This window comes from Topomyia yanbarensis, chromosome 2 (genome assembly GCF_030247195.1).
Source record: "Topomyia yanbarensis strain Yona2022 chromosome 2, ASM3024719v1, whole genome shotgun sequence".
NCBI classification, from domain to species: domain Eukaryota; kingdom Metazoa; phylum Arthropoda; class Insecta; order Diptera; family Culicidae; genus Topomyia; species Topomyia yanbarensis.
The window spans coordinates 276426488-276445165 of record NC_080671.1 but is presented as its reverse complement, the minus strand read 5'-3'; the positions used below and the strand labels follow the sequence as shown (position 1 = coordinate 276445165).

General features: G+C 38.6%; 2 protein-coding genes across 4 annotated transcripts in view; both read right to left on the bottom strand.

Moving 5' to 3' along the window:
- Nucleotides 1–18678, bottom strand: part of LOC131683179 (uncharacterized) — a 933050-nt gene that overhangs the window by 809562 nt on the left and 104810 nt on the right. The window lies entirely within an intron of this gene.
- On the bottom strand, nucleotides 14643–15578 carry LOC131680356 (uncharacterized). The gene has a single exon (XM_058961077.1). It carries the CDS (start codon nucleotides 15576–15578, stop codon nucleotides 14643–14645), a length of 936 nt encoding a protein of 311 aa, XP_058817060.1.

Sequence of the window (18678 nt, the reverse complement as noted above, 5' to 3'; positions counted from 1 at the left end):
CAACGAATTTGACCGATTGACTACCGTAAATGCATTTAGATTCATTGAGCTTGACATTGTGATTACGAAGGCGAGATAATACCACCGCGAGGTTTGCATCGTGTTCTTTTGATTTCCCGTGGACTAAGATGTCGTCCAAATAATTCGACACACCTTTGCAACCACCCAGGATGTGCCTTTCCAATGTTTCCTAGAATATATCCGGAGCGTTGCATAATCCAAACGGGAGCCTTACGCACCGGAACACACCAAACTCCGTATAGAAGTTTGTCAAATGTCTCGACCCAATGTCCAGTTCAATGTGATAGAATGCATTGGACAAATCGATTGTCGAAAACCAGCATGCACCGTCTAGATCTGCAAGGATCTTTTCTAAAGTCGGCATTACGAATGGGGTCCTATATATGTACTGGTTTGGTCCTCTCAGATCAATCACCAGTCTGAAATCATCTTTACCCTTTGGAATAACGAGCATCGATGAGCAGAATGAAGTATCCATATTATCGGATACTGGCACTATAATCTCAGCCGATATCAACTGGCAAGTGGTATGTTTGTGAAAATGTTTCTGCATGGGGCAATATTCTTGTTGTAGCTTATCTTCACCGGGGGGATATTAAATTTGGGAAAGGGCACATTTTCGATTATAGTAGCTATTTCGGCCGTTTGTAACCTCGAATCTCCTGTGTCATATCTAGTCGTTACCGGTACCTTTAACCCAAGCATCAATACGCTATGTCTTGTAGCCGTTGGTCTGCTTAGCAATGATCGGTGCTCGTTTACTACGTAAAATTTTTCCATCAACACTGGTCTATCTAGAGCAATGAACAGATAAGCTTCAAATGTCGCTACTACTGGGATTTCTCCGGTCGACGCATAGGCCTTGAGAGATCTGTCTGCTTGGTCAATATTGAAAACGGAGTCACTATAGTTTGAATCACTCATCAGCACACGGAATAACTCTTCGGTAAAAGTGTTGACCTGAGCACCCGAGTCGATCATGAATTCGCACGACAGTCCAGCGACAGATGCTACAATAATTTCATCATTTAATTTCTCCGTTGATAACATCATATTGATTTCAACCTGTGACAAATAGGAATATCAGTTCAATATTTCTTGTATCAGATAAAGGAAATCAATTCGTGAATACAATCCCACGGCTTTGCTTTTTTATTTTTGTTAAATACTAACATGATGACATTTTAACTTTAATCTGATTAGGAACACCGCGCAGATACCAGTAGGAACTTTTTCACATATAGTAAATTTTCGCAATCCGTTCAATTTATTTCATTTATTCGCCCCGGTAAGTGTTTCGTCAGCCCGAAAATTCAGTATACCGTGAACCTTTAGTTGACTGAAGTCCAGATGACGATTGTTAGGCGATTTGGCTAAGCTGGTATGGGTGTGAACGATGACGAACAGCTTGATTCCTTGGATAATCTGCTCTCACAGGAGCGATAATAGCCTGCTCTGAGCACATGTTCTTCTGCTTGTAGTATTCCTCATTGATTTGAATGGTTTCAATTTCGCGAATCTTGTCGATCCGTAACTGTTTCGCTTCTATTGAGCATTCTCAGCGCTGTTGTGCGCACTTCTCGATTGCGTGCCTGCCCAGCGATTGTGCCAACAATCTCCTCAAACATTTTATCATCACCAAATTCGCACATCCTTGCCGTTGCTGCTACTCTATTGACAAATTGCAAATCAGATTCATCTACCCTCTGTGTCATTAAAGCAAGTTTTCGTCTCTGCAACATAATGTCGGATCCTGTTCCGAAGTATGATTTCAAGCGGTGTAGCGCGTTGGAAAACGGGCTGATATCTGCGTTAGGTGCTCCTTCACTGGACCTTGTGTTTTTATAAATTCCAAGTAAACGGGGCCCAGCTTTGATTTTAAAAAGAATGAACTGCGTGGACTCATCCGTAACACCAGCCAACACCATCGAATCGACGAGAAGAGTGTCGACTTATCTCGTCGTCGTCTGCTAGTGGCAAGCATTCCGAAACATTCAGCGAAGACACCGATAGTTGATTCACGGATGACATGAACCGACTTTCTTCAATCTTGCTTGCCGGTTCCATGCGTCGCGTACTGGAAGGAATGGGAGATCCCTCGAAATCAACACTGCTATTTATTTCACTATTAGTGGTCCTCAATGCCTCTACATGAGCTTTTAACGCTTCCTTTTCAGAACGTCCCTTTTCCAGCGCCTCCTCCAAGCTAGCAACACGAGTAACAGCGTCGCGCAGTTCTTTTGTTAAAGACTTTACTGTGGATTTTCGAACCTTTGCCAATTTAATCTTTTTCTTTGGCGATATGTCCCTGTGAAATAGAAATTAAATGTCACCAAGTAGCTCTCAATTAGCAAATAACTAAGCATTAATAAAATGCCTTCCTTCCTTTCTATGAATATGAATGTAAGTCGCACTTATGTAGGCTAAACTATTTTTTTTTAAAGCTAAACCGCCCTTCCGTCGGCAAGCGTTTCTTTTGTAAAATAATTCAATGCTAAGCCGCCCTTCCGTCGGCAAGCGTTCATTTTTTTTATGGCTAAACCGCCCTTCCGTCGGTCAGCTCATTTTTTTTTTTTTGTTTTATTGCAAAACTATACCGTCCTTCTGTCGGCAAGCGCATGGATTTTTTTAAAGCTAAGCCGCTCTTCCGTCGGCAAGCTTTCATTCATTTCCTTTTTTTATAGCTAAACCGCCCTTCCGTCGGCAAGCGTATTTTATTTTTGGCTAAACCGCCCTTCCGTCGATTAGCTCATTTTTGTTTTAATTCAAAATTATATCGCTTTTCCGTTGGCAAGCTGGTATACAGGCTTAACCAACTGCTCTTTCGTCGGCAAGCGATCTCTTTTTCTGCAATTATAATGTAATATTGTCAAACACAAAATGGCCGTCAAAACTAATTCGCACTTGCATCGGTAAGCTTCTCTCGAAGACTTTTCATACAATTTCATCACCATTTTCAATTACAAAACGGCCGCTAATTATAACTTATCTTGATAATTTTTGGAATAAAACCCGCTCTTCATCGCAATTTCATAACTGCAGCATTTTTGCTGATAAAATTATTTTCTTACCTCATTGGAGCAGTTTCTGCGCCATTGTCGTGAATTTCCGTTATACTATCCGAGCTCTCCATCGCGGTTGCTTCTTATCGCGTCAAACGTGTTCGAGTGAACGCTAGACGTCGCTCAAAATTTTTCGCTCGTCTATCTTTGCAACTCATACCTCCATACACGCACACATTCGCACCTCCATCGTTATCGCGCCCGATTCGAAGCTCGGGTGCTTCTAATAATTCTCGCTCGTCGGAAGATCGCTCTTGCTCGCTCTATCACAACTTGTACAGAGACGAACCAAGAACAACGCTCCCTTTCACACACACATTCTCACGAATATCGTTATCCCGATCCGAACTTCGGGTGCTTTTAATGATACTCGCTCATCATCAGAATATCCGCTTCAGATCTGCCTCACGCAAACTAATGTATTTCTCATCTACCATCCAATGACAATGGGTGAAACACACAATATTTTACCATGCTTTCCCATAGGGACAATTAACATCTATTGAACAAATAGGTTTTCATCACGAAATACCTAACAACTGCTTTTCAGCGCAGATTATTTTATTTTAATCTTGAAATAATTCAGCGCCTATTCTTTTTGACGGGGGTAGAAAGGTTAAAAAGATTTCTTACTGCTCATTTACAACTACAGATGCTAAGTCAATCCAAAGGAATTTGGTTTATTCTCTCACGAAACGCATTAACCTCAACCGGTTATGCCGCGCAAATGTTTTGTCATAGGCGGATTAAACTACCCGTCTAGCTGCCTTTTCGTTTACTGGGAATTTCCTCTCAAATAGTTTGGCACCATATCTTTTTGACCGGGAATCGAAAGGTTTATAGATATCTGACAATATCATCTACAACTACAGATGCAATATCAAGTCAAAGGGGTTTGGATTGTTTTCAATGCGAAATACCTAACCTCAACCAGTACACCGGATTCTGTTTTTGCACGCACTTTTTTTGCACGGATTTTTTTTGCACGACTTTTTTTGCACGGTTTTGCAAAATAACACGATTTTTATGTATAAAATACCTATTTCGATATACCAGTTTAATGATTTGATCATCCCGTGAAAAAAAAACCGTGCAAAAAAATCCGTGCTATTTCGAGAAACCGTGTAAAAAAAATCCGTGTTATTTCAAGAAACCGTGCAAAAAAAATCCGTGTTATTTCAAGAAACCGTGTAAAAAAAATCCGTGTTATTTCGAGAAACCGTGCAAAAAAAATCCGTGGTATTTTGAGAAACCGTGCAAAAAAATCCGTGTTATTTCGAGAAACCGTGCAAAAAAAATATTTTTTTTTAATAGGCATTTAGTAACGGCAGCTGAAAATTAATGGCATTGGATATTTGCAATACAAATGGGGATGATCTGCCAATGTGTAAAAATCACGTATTTTTCAATTTTAGGAAAAGAGTTGTTAATCAAAATTCAAGTTATGGTAGTTGAAAATCAATAATGTTGGGCTATGGTTTGTATAGGATTGTATGCTTTTTAGACATCATCAAATAATATTCCGGTTCATATATCACATCGCATTGGCAATGGAGCAATTGGTATTTGGCCAAGTTCCCCCGGTAGTGCCACTACACAAAGTATATTAATTTTGCTTGTTCAGTTTGATAAGCTAGAAACTGATAGCGGAGATTTTAATATGCAGGGATACGCAATACGTATTGTTTGGTCTGAGTAGATAACGACTGATGTTTCTTTTTATCAACCAATTAGTGATCTCTGATTAAATAGAGCTTTCAAAGAGTTAGGAACAGGCACAAGTCTATTTTTTTACTGAGATGGGACAAGTTGGTGCTGGACCTGTGGCCTTCGTCTGGTATGATCCATTCTCGTTGGTACGGATGTGTTCATGACTGGTTTGTAGATGAGTGGTCCTACTTACAAGCGAATTGATCACTTCGCTTGGGTGGAGATATATGTGACTTCAGCTAGCTGTCGAGCTTGGATATGTTAGCTGGTTCCAAGAAGATGTGCAGGACTGGCACCTACGAGAATGTTGATTGTTTCACTCGAGCTTTGGTTCTTGGAAATAACAAATCGCTTCCTCGGTGTGATATGCTCGAGTTGAATGCTCAGTGGTTGAAATGTGTTTGGAGGATTGGTGGTCTCCGAGAGCAGATGCGAATAACTCTGAAGTATCCAATAAAGGGAGATTGTATCTGTGGAACTGAAAAATATTGTCACTACTTTAGCGTATTTTCCTAATGTATTGTACATCATAACAACTACCAATATCGACTATTTAGAACAGAGATTTTCAAATTCTGTTATAAGATCGAGAAGAAATATAGCACAGTTGTAGTGAATAAAGTATTTGCGAATAAGGGCCAATACTGCTGGCATCTTTTATCATATTTATTAATAGTCGATTGATCCGCTTCAGACCTAGGAGACGAAAGAAAAGAATAGAGACAAAGGCGGTTCTAATTCTAAATTGGTTTAGTATAGATATAGACGACTCAAACGCACTGGCAGGAGAATATTTTTTAGAAGTAGACAAATTAGAGGACATCACACTTTTTGAGACACACATGCACAAAACTTTATCGTCCTCCTGAAGATCGGTGTTTAATTGGCAGATAGTCGCAATTTCGTACGATTTTGCAAAGTTTGCCTCGCGGGACGGACCGATATCCACCAAGGCATAGGTTGCAGTCGTTAAAAAAACTAGATTCGCTAAGTGAAAAATAGCGAATTTTTCAACATCAACTATATAGAATTTTTAATCAAACATTGCAAAATGGCAAATGTCAACATTGCAAAATGGCAAATGCTGCCTCTTTCCAGGAAAGAGTATTTAATTAAGTAAAAGCCAATCAATAGGCCGTTGAAAATTGACAATTTCTGACATTTCAATTGCGCAAGAGTCTTTGCATCAAAATGATTTTTTTACTTTTCATGAAAATTCTTTTAATGAGAAGATAACCATTTACATGAAAAAATCGCAAAAAATACAATTTTGATATTGTTGTCCCAGAATCGAACAATGTTTCTTACCAAACTGTATATGACCGCATACTGTTCGAAAGGTCTAGTTTTCTTCGTTCAAAAAATGTTACAAAACCGAAAATCGGCTGAAAATGACAACGCAGCTAATTTTGTTGTGGCAAAGGTCCCAAAAAATGTTTGTTTGCTTCAAATTTTCGTGTGTACATTACTTTGTATCGCATTTGTTATACTAGTTCATTTTAAAAGCTTAAAATCACTGTAGCACAGTGTAATCTACAAAAAGTTAACAAACTCTAAATAGTTGAAACATTTTACCATTTTAACTATTGCTTTTCAAAGGACAATAACTTCTTTTAACGAATAAAAAAACTTACATTTTTCTAAAAAAAACCTCGAAAAATTAAAAAACTTCTACTGGGCACACTGACAGCCCCCTTGTGCATTTAAAATGTCCAACAGTATTCATTGTTAAATACCATTAGAAAATAGCTGTTAAATAAAAAAAATCAGATTTTTTTACACGGTTTCTCAAAATAGCACGGATTTTTTTTACACGGTTTCTCAAAATAACACGGATTTTTTTTGCACGGTTTCTCAAAATAGCACGGATTTTTTTTGCACGGTTTCTCGCAATAACACGGATTTTTTTTGCACGGTTTCTCGAAATAGCACGGATTTTTTTTGCACGGTTTCTCGAAATAGCACGGATTTTTTTTACACGGTTTCTCGAAATAACACGGATTTTTTTTACACGGTTTTTTTTTGCACGGAACGCATCCCCCGTGCAAAAAAAGAATTTGGTGTATTGAAGTGTTTGTTTTCCTCTATAAATGCTTCAACGCCTTTTCTTTTTTAAACGGGAAAAGAAATGCTTATTTCTCGCGTGTTTTTTGTAAACGGCCAATAAGTATACTGTCAAATTTCACTTTGAGAGAATATTCTGGACAAACTGTAGCTCGCCAAGAGTGGACGTTGGCATTTTATAAAAGAGAAAAGTTTTCTCTTTCGTTTACTGCTGTCACTAATAATCGGCGATTGATGGTTTGGCCAGAATTTCCTCTCAAAGTAAATTTTGACAGTATGCTTATTGGCCCTTTTCAAAAAACACGCTTGATTTCAAGCATTTAGAAAAAATCTAAGAGAAGAGACGACAACAGGCTTCTTGCTCTTCTTAATTTTATCTACCCAGGCCCTGTCGTAATTTCAAAGACAACAAGCATCCATCGTTGCCAGATTCGATTTTCCTGTTTTTCACAATTACTAAAAATAATTGTACCTCAAATATCGATCCTCTGTCAAGAATTCACAATACTAGCTGCATTTAAAAATTAAATTGTATGTTTATTCGTGTCTTTCTTAACAATACACGTAGTTATATCGTCATTCAGGGTATTTATTCAATTTGCATGAAAAATGCTCATGTGTATGAAAAGTAGTCAAAATAAATTCAGCAGCACTGTTTTTCATTCCGGTTGAAAATATTATGAACGCTCTTGACTGTCAAAACGACCAATCAGAAGCTGGTTCAATGTTGAGGTTAGAACTGGATCAAATTGGCTACGCGATTGTCTTCTCTTCTCTTAAGCGGACCGTACACGTGACAGCAATATTGTCAATAAATAAATTGACAAGACTGCTTCAATCCATCAATCCCATTTAAATTCTACAGCATCAATATTTTCAAGATGCCCTTACACCATAAATATATTGATCAATATATGATTTATTGTCAATATTTCTGGTCGTGTAGGGTTCGCTTCAGGAAAAAATAATATTGAAGAATCAAAGCAAAGCTAAAACGTGTTGTGAGACACCTGTCTGTCAGGCCTGCAATTACAAAAAGGATGATGGGTTAATTTTTGTAGAGGAAGTGAATTTCTAAACGATATTCTTACAGGTAAATACAAATTATTTTGATATGGAATATAAAAGTGATGGTAAGAAATAACTTTTACCACAGATAACAGACGTTTAGACTCGATTTGAATCGTGTGTAAATACCCGCTACTGAGATTCCGAATAAATCAGACGTCTGAAACACGTTTAACAAACATTTGTAGATGGCGCAATGATCGATGCAATGCAGTTAGAGTGCAGCTGTCAAACACGTATAGCAAACAGTTGCGCAGATGGCAATAGTGAAACACGGATTTCCAACGTTTATCAATTTGAAAGTTTACACAGGTTTTTGAAGAAATTTTGTTCTAGCCTAAACGTCTGTTATCTGTGCTTTTACTTTATTGCGCAATTTGGTAAAGTTATAGTTCATGAAGTTTTGAAGTATTGCAAAACCTACTTTGAAATATAAAAGGTTATGTTATTTTTGTCATATTGCGACCATGAACGTCCTACATTACGTCGGAGAATCCATCCATCCAATAAAGGAGGGATATGCGGTTTTCGCAGCTTTTCTTACTTGCAATGATATCCGCCGAAGTTAAATGAGCTGAACATATAATTTCGGTGCTTATCGGAGAAGTGCAAGAGCTGCTTTCATTTATGAAACACTGGATAGGGAATTTTGAAAAATTTCCGGATGCACCAAAATAGCTCAGGCACGCGTGAACAACACATTTTTTTTCTTTTCTGAAAAAATAACCAATGTCAGCGGTTATTAAAACAAAACATTATTTAAGTAACGTCAGATTTTTGCAGTTATATCTTTGATAGATTTCTATAACTTACCTAACGTTTTTCTTGCCGTTTTGGATTCCGTGTTGAAGATATTAGAGAAGGTTTCGTAAATATTAAAAAAATTCACCGTTGTTTGACGGATGTCAAATTTCCCATCATCATTTTTACATATTTGCCATCTGTGAGTCAATCACGCTTTGATTCGCCAATTGTTTAACCGGCAATGAATGTTATGGTAAGTATCTTTTAAAATAAGATTTATTAATCCTCTTCTCGTTCTAGGTTTATCTACCACAGTACCAAGCCCACTTCGATGGGAAATTTTTTTCAATCATGGGGCATTACAGTAAAATTTTCGATTTTCGAACCATGATTGCAAAAATTTCCAAGCCCTTAGATCTAAAAAAATTTATAATTTGTTTTCAGCGGTTTTTGTTTGTTTTGAGACTAGATGCTGATGCTTCATGCTATTTTTAGACATATTTCGACAAACAAATTTACGATATTCAACATTTCATGTACTCCCCTTTGGATTTTTTCTTATGAGAACAATATTTTAACGCCGAACCCCCTTAATGATGTCCGATTGAGCTAAAAACTTGCATAGATTACTTTTTCGATGTAATAAGCATTTTATGTAAGACTATGCGAAAATTTAAGATGATCATTTTCATTGAAATCTTGCCTCTTGAACACCCTTCCATACAAACTTTGGTTTTAAACTGTGAAGGACCGTTCCAATTTTTTTCAAAAATTTCTTCCCCAGGGGTTTCCTGGGACCTCAAACTTTCGCCTTTTTTCGTTCTGCTCCCAATTTTTTTTTTATTTTGTGTCGCAGTGTAATTATTCTTACTATCACGGCACTGCACTCAACGATAAGAAACGAATGTATGCCTCGGTAAATCGAGACCACAAAACTTATTCGCTTCTTCCGTACATTGTTCGAAACAGTTGTTTGTATTTGTAATTAATTTGTTAATTTTAATTTGTTTACCAAATGGTTTGCCTGTTTTTGCCCATTTATATATTATCGGCATTGGAAAAAGAGCTACTTTCAACCAAAAAACGCTTTTAATCCACCTAACAGTGTGATGAGACATTTCTTATAACTCTTATCACTCTCTTCGGATATTATATCGTTTGAGAACATTTAGAGCTTGATGCTTCGCGATGTTTTTGATAACACATACTACATGGGATAGTGGCAGGACTCAGAGAATCGCTCAAATCAGCATAGGACAACATCAGTGCTAGAAATCTCAAACCAAATCAATGGGAAAGCGAACAAATGGTCCGTAAAATAGACATACAAACGAATTATTGCAAATGCTCTGTTAATAAAATATCTAAATTCCTCAATCAATGCATTGTGGTGGGAAAACTGAATTTTCCTAAAGGGGTTATGTATATTGTACTGAGCCAAAAAATCGAATTTTTTTTAATCGATTTGAAGTTTATACTTTACTCGAATTTCCAACGCGACTGAGAACTAAGAAATCAACGCATTTTCTTGAAAAAAAAAAAAGCGATACTAGCAGTGACACCATTCAAAGAAAATCAACAGTGAATATTTCCAGACTTGGTTTTATTTCCTATTTAAGAACTATTGTGTTTTTACATCCTAGATTGCATGATTCAGTGATCGAAGCCCAAACTTCATGAAGTATTTGAAATTATTAAATTAAAATTTGTGTTTGCTATTGAAATTAACAAAATGATAGTATATATAGTATATAGCCCCTTTGGCGATTGTTTACTTTTTCGGTCCCACCTATCAGCATTGAAGTATCGCCCTTACGTTTTTTTACAATACCAATTTTACAGTTGGTGGGGGTTTGGTGAAAATCGATCTTACTGTCCAAACGGCATAATTCCGAAACCGTAATTTTTTAAGTTTTAAAATTATGCAGAATTAATTTTTCAGAAAATAGTAACAGAGTTCGTGTCTTTAGCGAACATTGTTGAGACTTTATTGTAGTCATGAATATTAACCTGAGAAAATTTACCATAAATACTTCTTGAACGATATACCGTCAAAATTATTTTATCAAATGATGCGCTGTTTAACGTTTGTAAACCTCATCGAAGATACTAAACCTCCGAAATAGGCGGTTTCAAAATGATGCTATCTTGACCTTAAATTACTGTTTTTGAAAATTTGACCTATACATATAATTGGTCATACAACAAAAATCAAATTCTCATCAAAATCGATCAAGACCTGCTAGAGTCGAATGGAAATCGTCATTTTTCATAAATTTCTCTCTACATTCGGAAACTGTTATCCTCGTTATTAATCATATTACGTTTTCGTCTCAACTCGACGCATTCCCAAAATAAAAACCTGTTTTAAACCACCTAGTGATGTAATTGTGCTTTTCTCATTTATCCAGACTACGACTCCATGGCTGGTTATGTTCAATACAATGGTGGAAATGAATATTACATGTTCAGTACGATTTGCACATACGTACAATGGATCGACAGCCACGATCTTGAGATGCTATGTGATAGTGAAACATCACTTGAAACCAGTGGCGGATCATGGAGAAAGATCCGGGAGGTCCGGGTCCTGCCGAAAATTTTAAACTTGTTAAGAAATTTAAAACGAGTTTTCATTCTAAAGTAGCAACCCCTCACTGCATACTCCCTGCGGGCCGGTATGATTGACGATTTTTAGAGTGATTGCATAACCTTTCTATATAAGAAAGGCAAAAATGTACCACAGTCCAAAAAAATCAATTTTTGTCAAACATTATTGTTTTCGAGTTTACATCAAATCTCTATGTTTCATGCATTATAAAGTCATTTGGCATCAAAAATACAAATTTGATTTTGAAAATTTTTCGTTTCAGTTTATATGGGAATTTGCTGTGTGATTGCACTCTTCAACTCGTAACTCCGGAACCGGAAGTCCAATCAATAAAAAATTCAATTGCAGTCGATGGGAAGGTTGTACCTTTCATTTGAGATTAATTTGTGCAAATCGATCCAGCCATCTCTGATTAACAGAGGTCACATTTTTTTCCACATACACACACATAAATACATACACACACAGACATTTTCCGATCTCGACGAACTGAGTCGATTGGCATATGGCACTCGGCCCTCCCGGTCGGGATTAGATTGACGAATTTTAAAGTGAATAAGGAAGGCAAAAACATTTTTAGCAAATGTTGAAAGTTATGTTTTTTTGGTGAGCAGTTTTATGTTTCGTAAACATTAAATCAATTTTAACTTCGCTTTCTATTAAAAAAGGACCCCTATTACAGTACATCTCTACAAAAGCGAGCTCAATTTGAAAAGAAATCTGAGGATTATGATTGATTACAGAACTCTGGAATTTTATATTGGAATGTTTTCAGGCAGGAATTTGATATTGATGCTATTGGACAACTGTGAAATCAAGACCAATAGATCAGTTACAGATCAGGACCCCATTCCGACAATTTATCAAAAGTCCTCATGATGTTTTCAACAACAGGTTATCAATGTACGGATCAGACAATTGTTATTGTAATATTGAATTAAATCAGTCAGCATCAATAAATTTTCAACTTCAATTCAATTTTTTTTGTGTGGTGGGAGGGGGCGAGTTGTATGGTGTTAAACCCCAAAACTTTCTCTTGGCTACGCCGTTGCTCGGAGTTATTTATTTCGCTTTCATTTTCCGATATGTTTCAGATCGATCCGATGGTTATAAGTCAGAAGGTTCGTACAAATGAACATTTTTGCACTGATAAGTTATCAAATTCCTTCCAGACAACTTGGAAGTGTTCGGTGATTATTTCTAGCGGTTGTAGATAGAAAAATGAAATACAAAATTCGTTTTATCGTAATAATGTTTGGCTCATTTCAATGGATTATTACTATATTGAACAATAAATACCGGGAGTTTATTTGTTTATTTGGAGTAGGGAAAAGCCTCCTGGAGCTGAATTTCTTGCAACCTTCCAATCTCGCTCTCCAGGCGGCATAAAACCTCCTCATCTTTTGTATCAACAGATTACACATTTCCAAATGATACATTTCATTGACTAATACTATACAATAGGCGACAAAGAGTAATCCACAAACAACAAGCCATAACTTTTAAAGTATTCAAAATAGATATTTGAAGTCTTCAGTAAAGTTATTCGCAAAAGTAAGAGCTACAAATTTGCTGAAGACATCATTTCGATATAATCACTTCCAAGAAAATTTGTAAAAATATCTCACTCATTGGGGGATTAATCAGCAAAAGCACAATACTAAAAGAAAGGGCATATTACCTCCATTAAATTCTCCGAAGATACTATTGACCTAAAATAAGCCGTTTTGGCGTTAATAATAGATTACATGTTTTTGGTCATATTTCTGGCAATGGGAAATGATAAAAATCTTTCGTCCGCATTTAATGTTAAATATCTCTTTTGATAATAGTCCGATTTCAACAAGATATAGCTTGTTCGAAAGGTATTCGTATAAGCAGCCTAAAAATATATAAATTGTTAATCTATGTTAACAATTTTGGCAGATAATTTTAAAAAAAAACTGCAAAAAACGCCATTTTTACACATTTAAACATTCATATCTTGGAAATTAAACATCAGAATCAAAAACAAATTAATTGCTTTCTTAATGTTTAATAGTTCTTTCATTTAAAATTGGTTTGGACAAGATCGGTTCAGCCATTGCTGAGAAACACGAATGAGAGTTTGTCCGTTACATACACACACAGACATTGTCCCAAATCGTCGAGCTGAGTCGATTGGTATATAAGACTCAGCCCTCCGGGCCTCGGAAAAAATCTTGAAAATTTGAGCGAATTCTATACATTTCTTTTATAAGAAATATAAAACGTGAATATCTCTACACATACTAGCGATATCAAGTTTCCGTCTTCGACAAATTAATGCAGTTTAACAGTCCAAATAATGTTCTACAACATTTATATAATGGAAAAAATCTAGAAAAACATATTATGAAAAAACTGTTTTAAGGGACCTTTCACAAATAATGCCCCATATCTCAAAAAGCTTAAAGTATAGAGAGTTGAAGTCTTCTGATAAAATATTTGTTACGAGTTTCTCTATTACTTTGCCGAAGTAAATATTTGTCTATCTGAATTATTGAAGAAAATAAATTTCGTAACTCACTATTAAGGGGATTAATCATCAATCCATTAAGACGGAAAGAAGGGGAGTTCTATACCAAGAAACTTTCTCGAACACACTACATTACTAAAGTCAACAGTTTTGACGCAATCTAAAAAAATCCCTTTTGTGCTCTTTTGGACCACTGTATAGTGGTACAATTGTGACTTTCTCATTTATCAAAGCTATGGATTAATAGCTGGTTACGTTCAATATAGCATTACGGAAATATCTATTACATTCTTATTACACTTGGTAAGTATATATGGGAGCACGACTGCCACGAACCTGATGAGCAACATGTCGCTGACACACTTGAAACAAAAATAAAATTTTGAATTAGCTTAATCAGCGTGAGTTTAATGTTATCTTCATGTTAGCATAATTTGGAATGCGGATGGTGGGGGAGGGTAGGGGGATAATTATTGGGAGGAGAGGATGCGTTGGGAACAACCTAACATATTGTTGGAACGGTTTGTTTCGGCGAGAGGAAAACGCTATTTTGGTAGCAGTTGACTGCACAGCTTCAAAACTGTAATATTTAATTCAGTAGGGTAAATATAAATGTACATTATCGACAGGCTTACTTATTAGTGTTTTAATCCTCTCTCTATCCGAAACCACCAATCCAATTGCGAGATCGCAACAATTCTAATAGGGAAAACAAATATATTATTTTATTCCATTGGTATTTGACGATCAGTCACCTACACTCAATAAATTTAATCCTAGAATGTAACTATCCGATCGTGGCAAAGTATAAATTCGAGCAAACTATTAACTGCTTCTAGAACTGCTTTGTTATAAGGTGAGCACGCTATTTCACTTTTCCCGCTTCGGCGGTAGTGACCGTTCTTCTAGTCACTCTCGGTGCGTGTCCGGAATTCACACCACTATTCTTAGTTGATAGCCCACTGGCCTTATCAACACCACTAGTCTCAGGTGATAACCCACTGGTCTTATCAACAATCCCCCACCCGTGTATTTCCGGCAGCTGAGGTGAGTGTTGCTCACCTCCAACATCTAGCAAGGCCAACTTGACAGCAGGTCGCGTCATCTGCCCTGTTGTTGTCTGCACGATCGCGCTTCGAACCTGTCCGTCTTTTCCATGAATGACCTTAATGATACGTCCTCTCAACCAGCCGTTCCGTTTCTTATCCTCCACTACGACCACAACATCCCCGGGCTTCAGAGGTTGACTAGGCTGGAACCATTTGGTGCGCCTAGTTAACATTGGCAAATATTCGCGTACCCACCTTGTCCAAAATAGATCGACTAAATGCTGAGCGAGTTTCCAGCTATCTCTTAAAGTCTGACCATTTACCGCGACTGACTTCAATGGTTGTGTGACGCCATGCAACCCGTACAAAAGAAAGTGGTTTGGCGTTAAAGCTTCCTGTTCCCATGAATCGAGTGGTAGATAGGTAAGGGGTCGAGAGTTGACGATCGCTTCCGATTCTAAAGTAATCGTTTCAAGCACCTCGTCACTAGGGTGGCATGGATGACCAGCGATTACTGCCATGGCTGCTTTAACGGACCGAACCATTCGTTCCCATGGTCCTCCCATGTGTGGCGTCAAAGGTGGATTAAATTTCCAGGACGTTTTCGAATTTGTGAATGTGTCGGCGCATTGTTCATTGATGTTGCGTATCTGTTTTACTAGTAAACCCGCTGCACCCGTAAAGTTGGTGCCGTTATCCGAATAGAACGTGGCTGGTGCACCTCTGCGAGCCACGAATCTTCTAATTGCCATCACGCAGGATTCCGTTGACAGGGAATGTACAATTTCGAGGTGCACAGCTCTTACCGTGAGACACGTAAATAGCGCCACCCAATGTTTCACTAGACTTCGGCCCTGTTTCACCAAAATTGGGCCAAAATAATCGACCCCAGTGTGGGTGAATGGCCGAATATATGGTGTTAATCTTACCTCGGGCAATGGAGCCATCATTGGCGCGCGCGGCATGGTTTTGTAGATACGGCAATGCTGGCAGTTTTTTGCAGCCCTTTTTATTGCTTCACGCAGATGAGGAATCCGAAAACGTTGCCGCATCTCATTAAACACCGTTTCGTTGTTACCGTGCAAATATCGGATGTGGTAACTGTTAATAAGAAGGGTTGTTACTGGATGCAATTGCGGTAGGATAATCGGGTATTTAGTGTCATATGCTACATTGGGTGCAGCTCCGATTCGGCTCTACATTCGAATCACACCGTCTTTGTCCGTGCAGGGAGTGTCTTGATAAATAACGCTCGATGCTTCAATTATTCTTTTGTTTGGATGTGATTGATTTTCTAATAGCAGCACGTATCCATCTGGGTACGATTGCATTTGAACCTGCTTCCACAGTTGAATTTCGGCCTGACATAATTCTTCCCTGGTTAGACGTCCTGAAGGTGCTTGTTTCTGAAATCTTCTGGCAGCTTTTAGAACGTAGGCGGTCGATCGTAGTAATCTGTTCCAATTTGAGAACCTCTCTATATCCATCAACGGTTTCTGCATCATTTCCCGATGTATACACATGGGCCGAAGCTCCTCCTCTGTAGTAAATACTTGCTTAGATTGCGTCGGCCAATTCTGTTCCGTTTGAATCAAAAAATCTGGTCCCACAAACCAACGACTTTGTGGGTCAAACTCAGGCCCACTGCCCCATTTAGTTGCTTCATCGGCAACGTTGTGCTTTGTCGGGACATACCGCCATTCATCGGCGCTGGTCAAACTTAAGATCTCTCCAACGCGAAATGCTACAAACTGATGATAACGATGACTTGAAGACTTTATCCATGCCAGAGCGGTTGAAGAGTCAGACCACAGAAACCTTTTCTGTATGGGAAGACTCAGCGAGGTACAAATTTTATTCAGTAATCGACTACCCAACAGCGCTGCTTGTAGTTCCAATTTAGGAATAGAGAGTGGTTTCAAAGGGGCGACCTTTGTTTTGGCCCCTACAAGTACACATTTAGGCTTTCCCTTATCAACAAATCGGAGATAAGCAACACTTGCGTAAGCGGTTTCGCTAGCATCTACAAAGATATGGATCTGTAGATCATCAGGCGCAGTGCACGAGGCACCACTGAAGTAGCAACGAGGAACTCGAACCTGGTCTAGGTTTATAAATAGTCCGCTCCAGCGGTACCAACTATCACGAAGATTCTCCGGTATCTCTTGATCCCAGTCTGTACCAGTTCGTCATATTTCCTGCATTAGTGTCTTGCCATGTATGATGAAGTGGGCTACTAAACCCAATGGATCAAATGAAGACATTATCGTCCTTAATACTTGGCGCTTAGTTGGTACAACTAGGCTATCTAGCAACATTTTGATATCGTCTCTGGTTGCTGTTTCGAAAGTGAAAACGTCCGCGGTAGGTTTCCACGTCATACCAAGGACTCGTTCTGTACCGAACTGCTCTAAATTCATGAAGATATCTCGAGGGATGTTGCGTTCACCCAAACGTAGTAGAACCTCCGAGGAGTTGGAGACGAAATTCCGAATTTCAAATCCGGCTTGTGAATGGATGTGTTTCACTTCATTACACAGACGTACTGCTTCATCAACGGTCTCAGCTATCCAAAAGGTCATCAACATAGTGATTATCAATAATAGCATGAACTGCCCTCGGGAAGCGTGCCTCAAACTCTAGTGCGTTCTTATTTTTTATAAACTGTGCCGAGCAGGGAGAACAGGTCGCACCAAATGTCGCAACGTCCATCACAAAGATCTGCGGGGGTTGTTCTGGATGGTCTCTCCACAAGAATCTCTGAGATTGTTTATCACGATCGCTAATCCGAATTTGATGAAACATCTCTCTTATGTCAGCAACCACGGCAGCACATTAGAATGGTGGGGAGAGATGTAATCATATCAGGTCCTTTGAGTAGCATGTCATTAAAAGACGTCCCGTTCACCCTTGCTGCTGCGTCCCAAATTAATCGTAGCTTTCCGGGTTTTTTCGGAGTGGTCACGATTCCTAGCGGTAGATACCACACACGGCTCTTGTTGGTCGACTGCAGTTCTTCTGGTGTAATTCGATCCCTTTCGTTCGTAGTCGGCAATTTTTTCCTTGACCATTTCTCTAAGTTGAGGTTCCTTGGACAAACGCTTTTCCAATGATTTCAATCTGCGCATCGCCATTGGAAAGCTATCTGGGAAGGCCAGATGGTCATACCTCCAAAGTAATCCCGTTTCGAAAGCGTTTCCCACACGACGTGTGTTGGTTTCCAGCAAGGCTTGAGCTCGTTTGTCCTGTTCAGCGACCAGTTTTGTCGTACCGTTTGCTTCATCGACAAGAAAGAATGTTCTAATTAGGTCGTGAAGTTCTCGGTTGTCGACCTCAGAATGGAAATACAGTTGTTCTATTGGGCTGTCATCTTTCGACTGTCTTCCAAACACGCACCAGCCTAAGCGCGTTTTCACTGCTACAGGGCCATTTTCGCCACCTTCTCGCACCTTCAACGCAGTTAGTAGGCGTACGTGCTCTATCCCGATGATTATTCCCGGAGTCGCTTCGGAATAGCTTTGGACTGGTAGTCCCCTAAGATGTGGATACATTTTTTGCAACTCCTCGTATTGACATGTTTGACTGGGTAGTCTTAGTCTTCTCACTGTTCGAACATTATTTAGCCTAAACTGTTCCTTCGCTCCGCTACCAGAAATCACAATCGATACACGCTGAGAATCTTTCTCTTCGCGTGTCACGTTATCTGTCCAACTGAGCCATAGAGTGTCAGCTGGACCCGAAACGCCCAATTCAGACGCTATTGTCGCCTCGAGCAAAGTAGATGTAGAACCATCGTCTAGAAACGCATATGTTTTAACTTGTTTGCCGTTGCTTTGGATGGTGATGGGGACG

Coding starts and splice junctions, on each gene's coding strand:
- LOC131680356 (XM_058961077.1), bottom strand. CDS start 15,578: ATGGCAATTAGAAGATTCGTGGCTCGCAGAGGTGCACCAGCCACGTTC.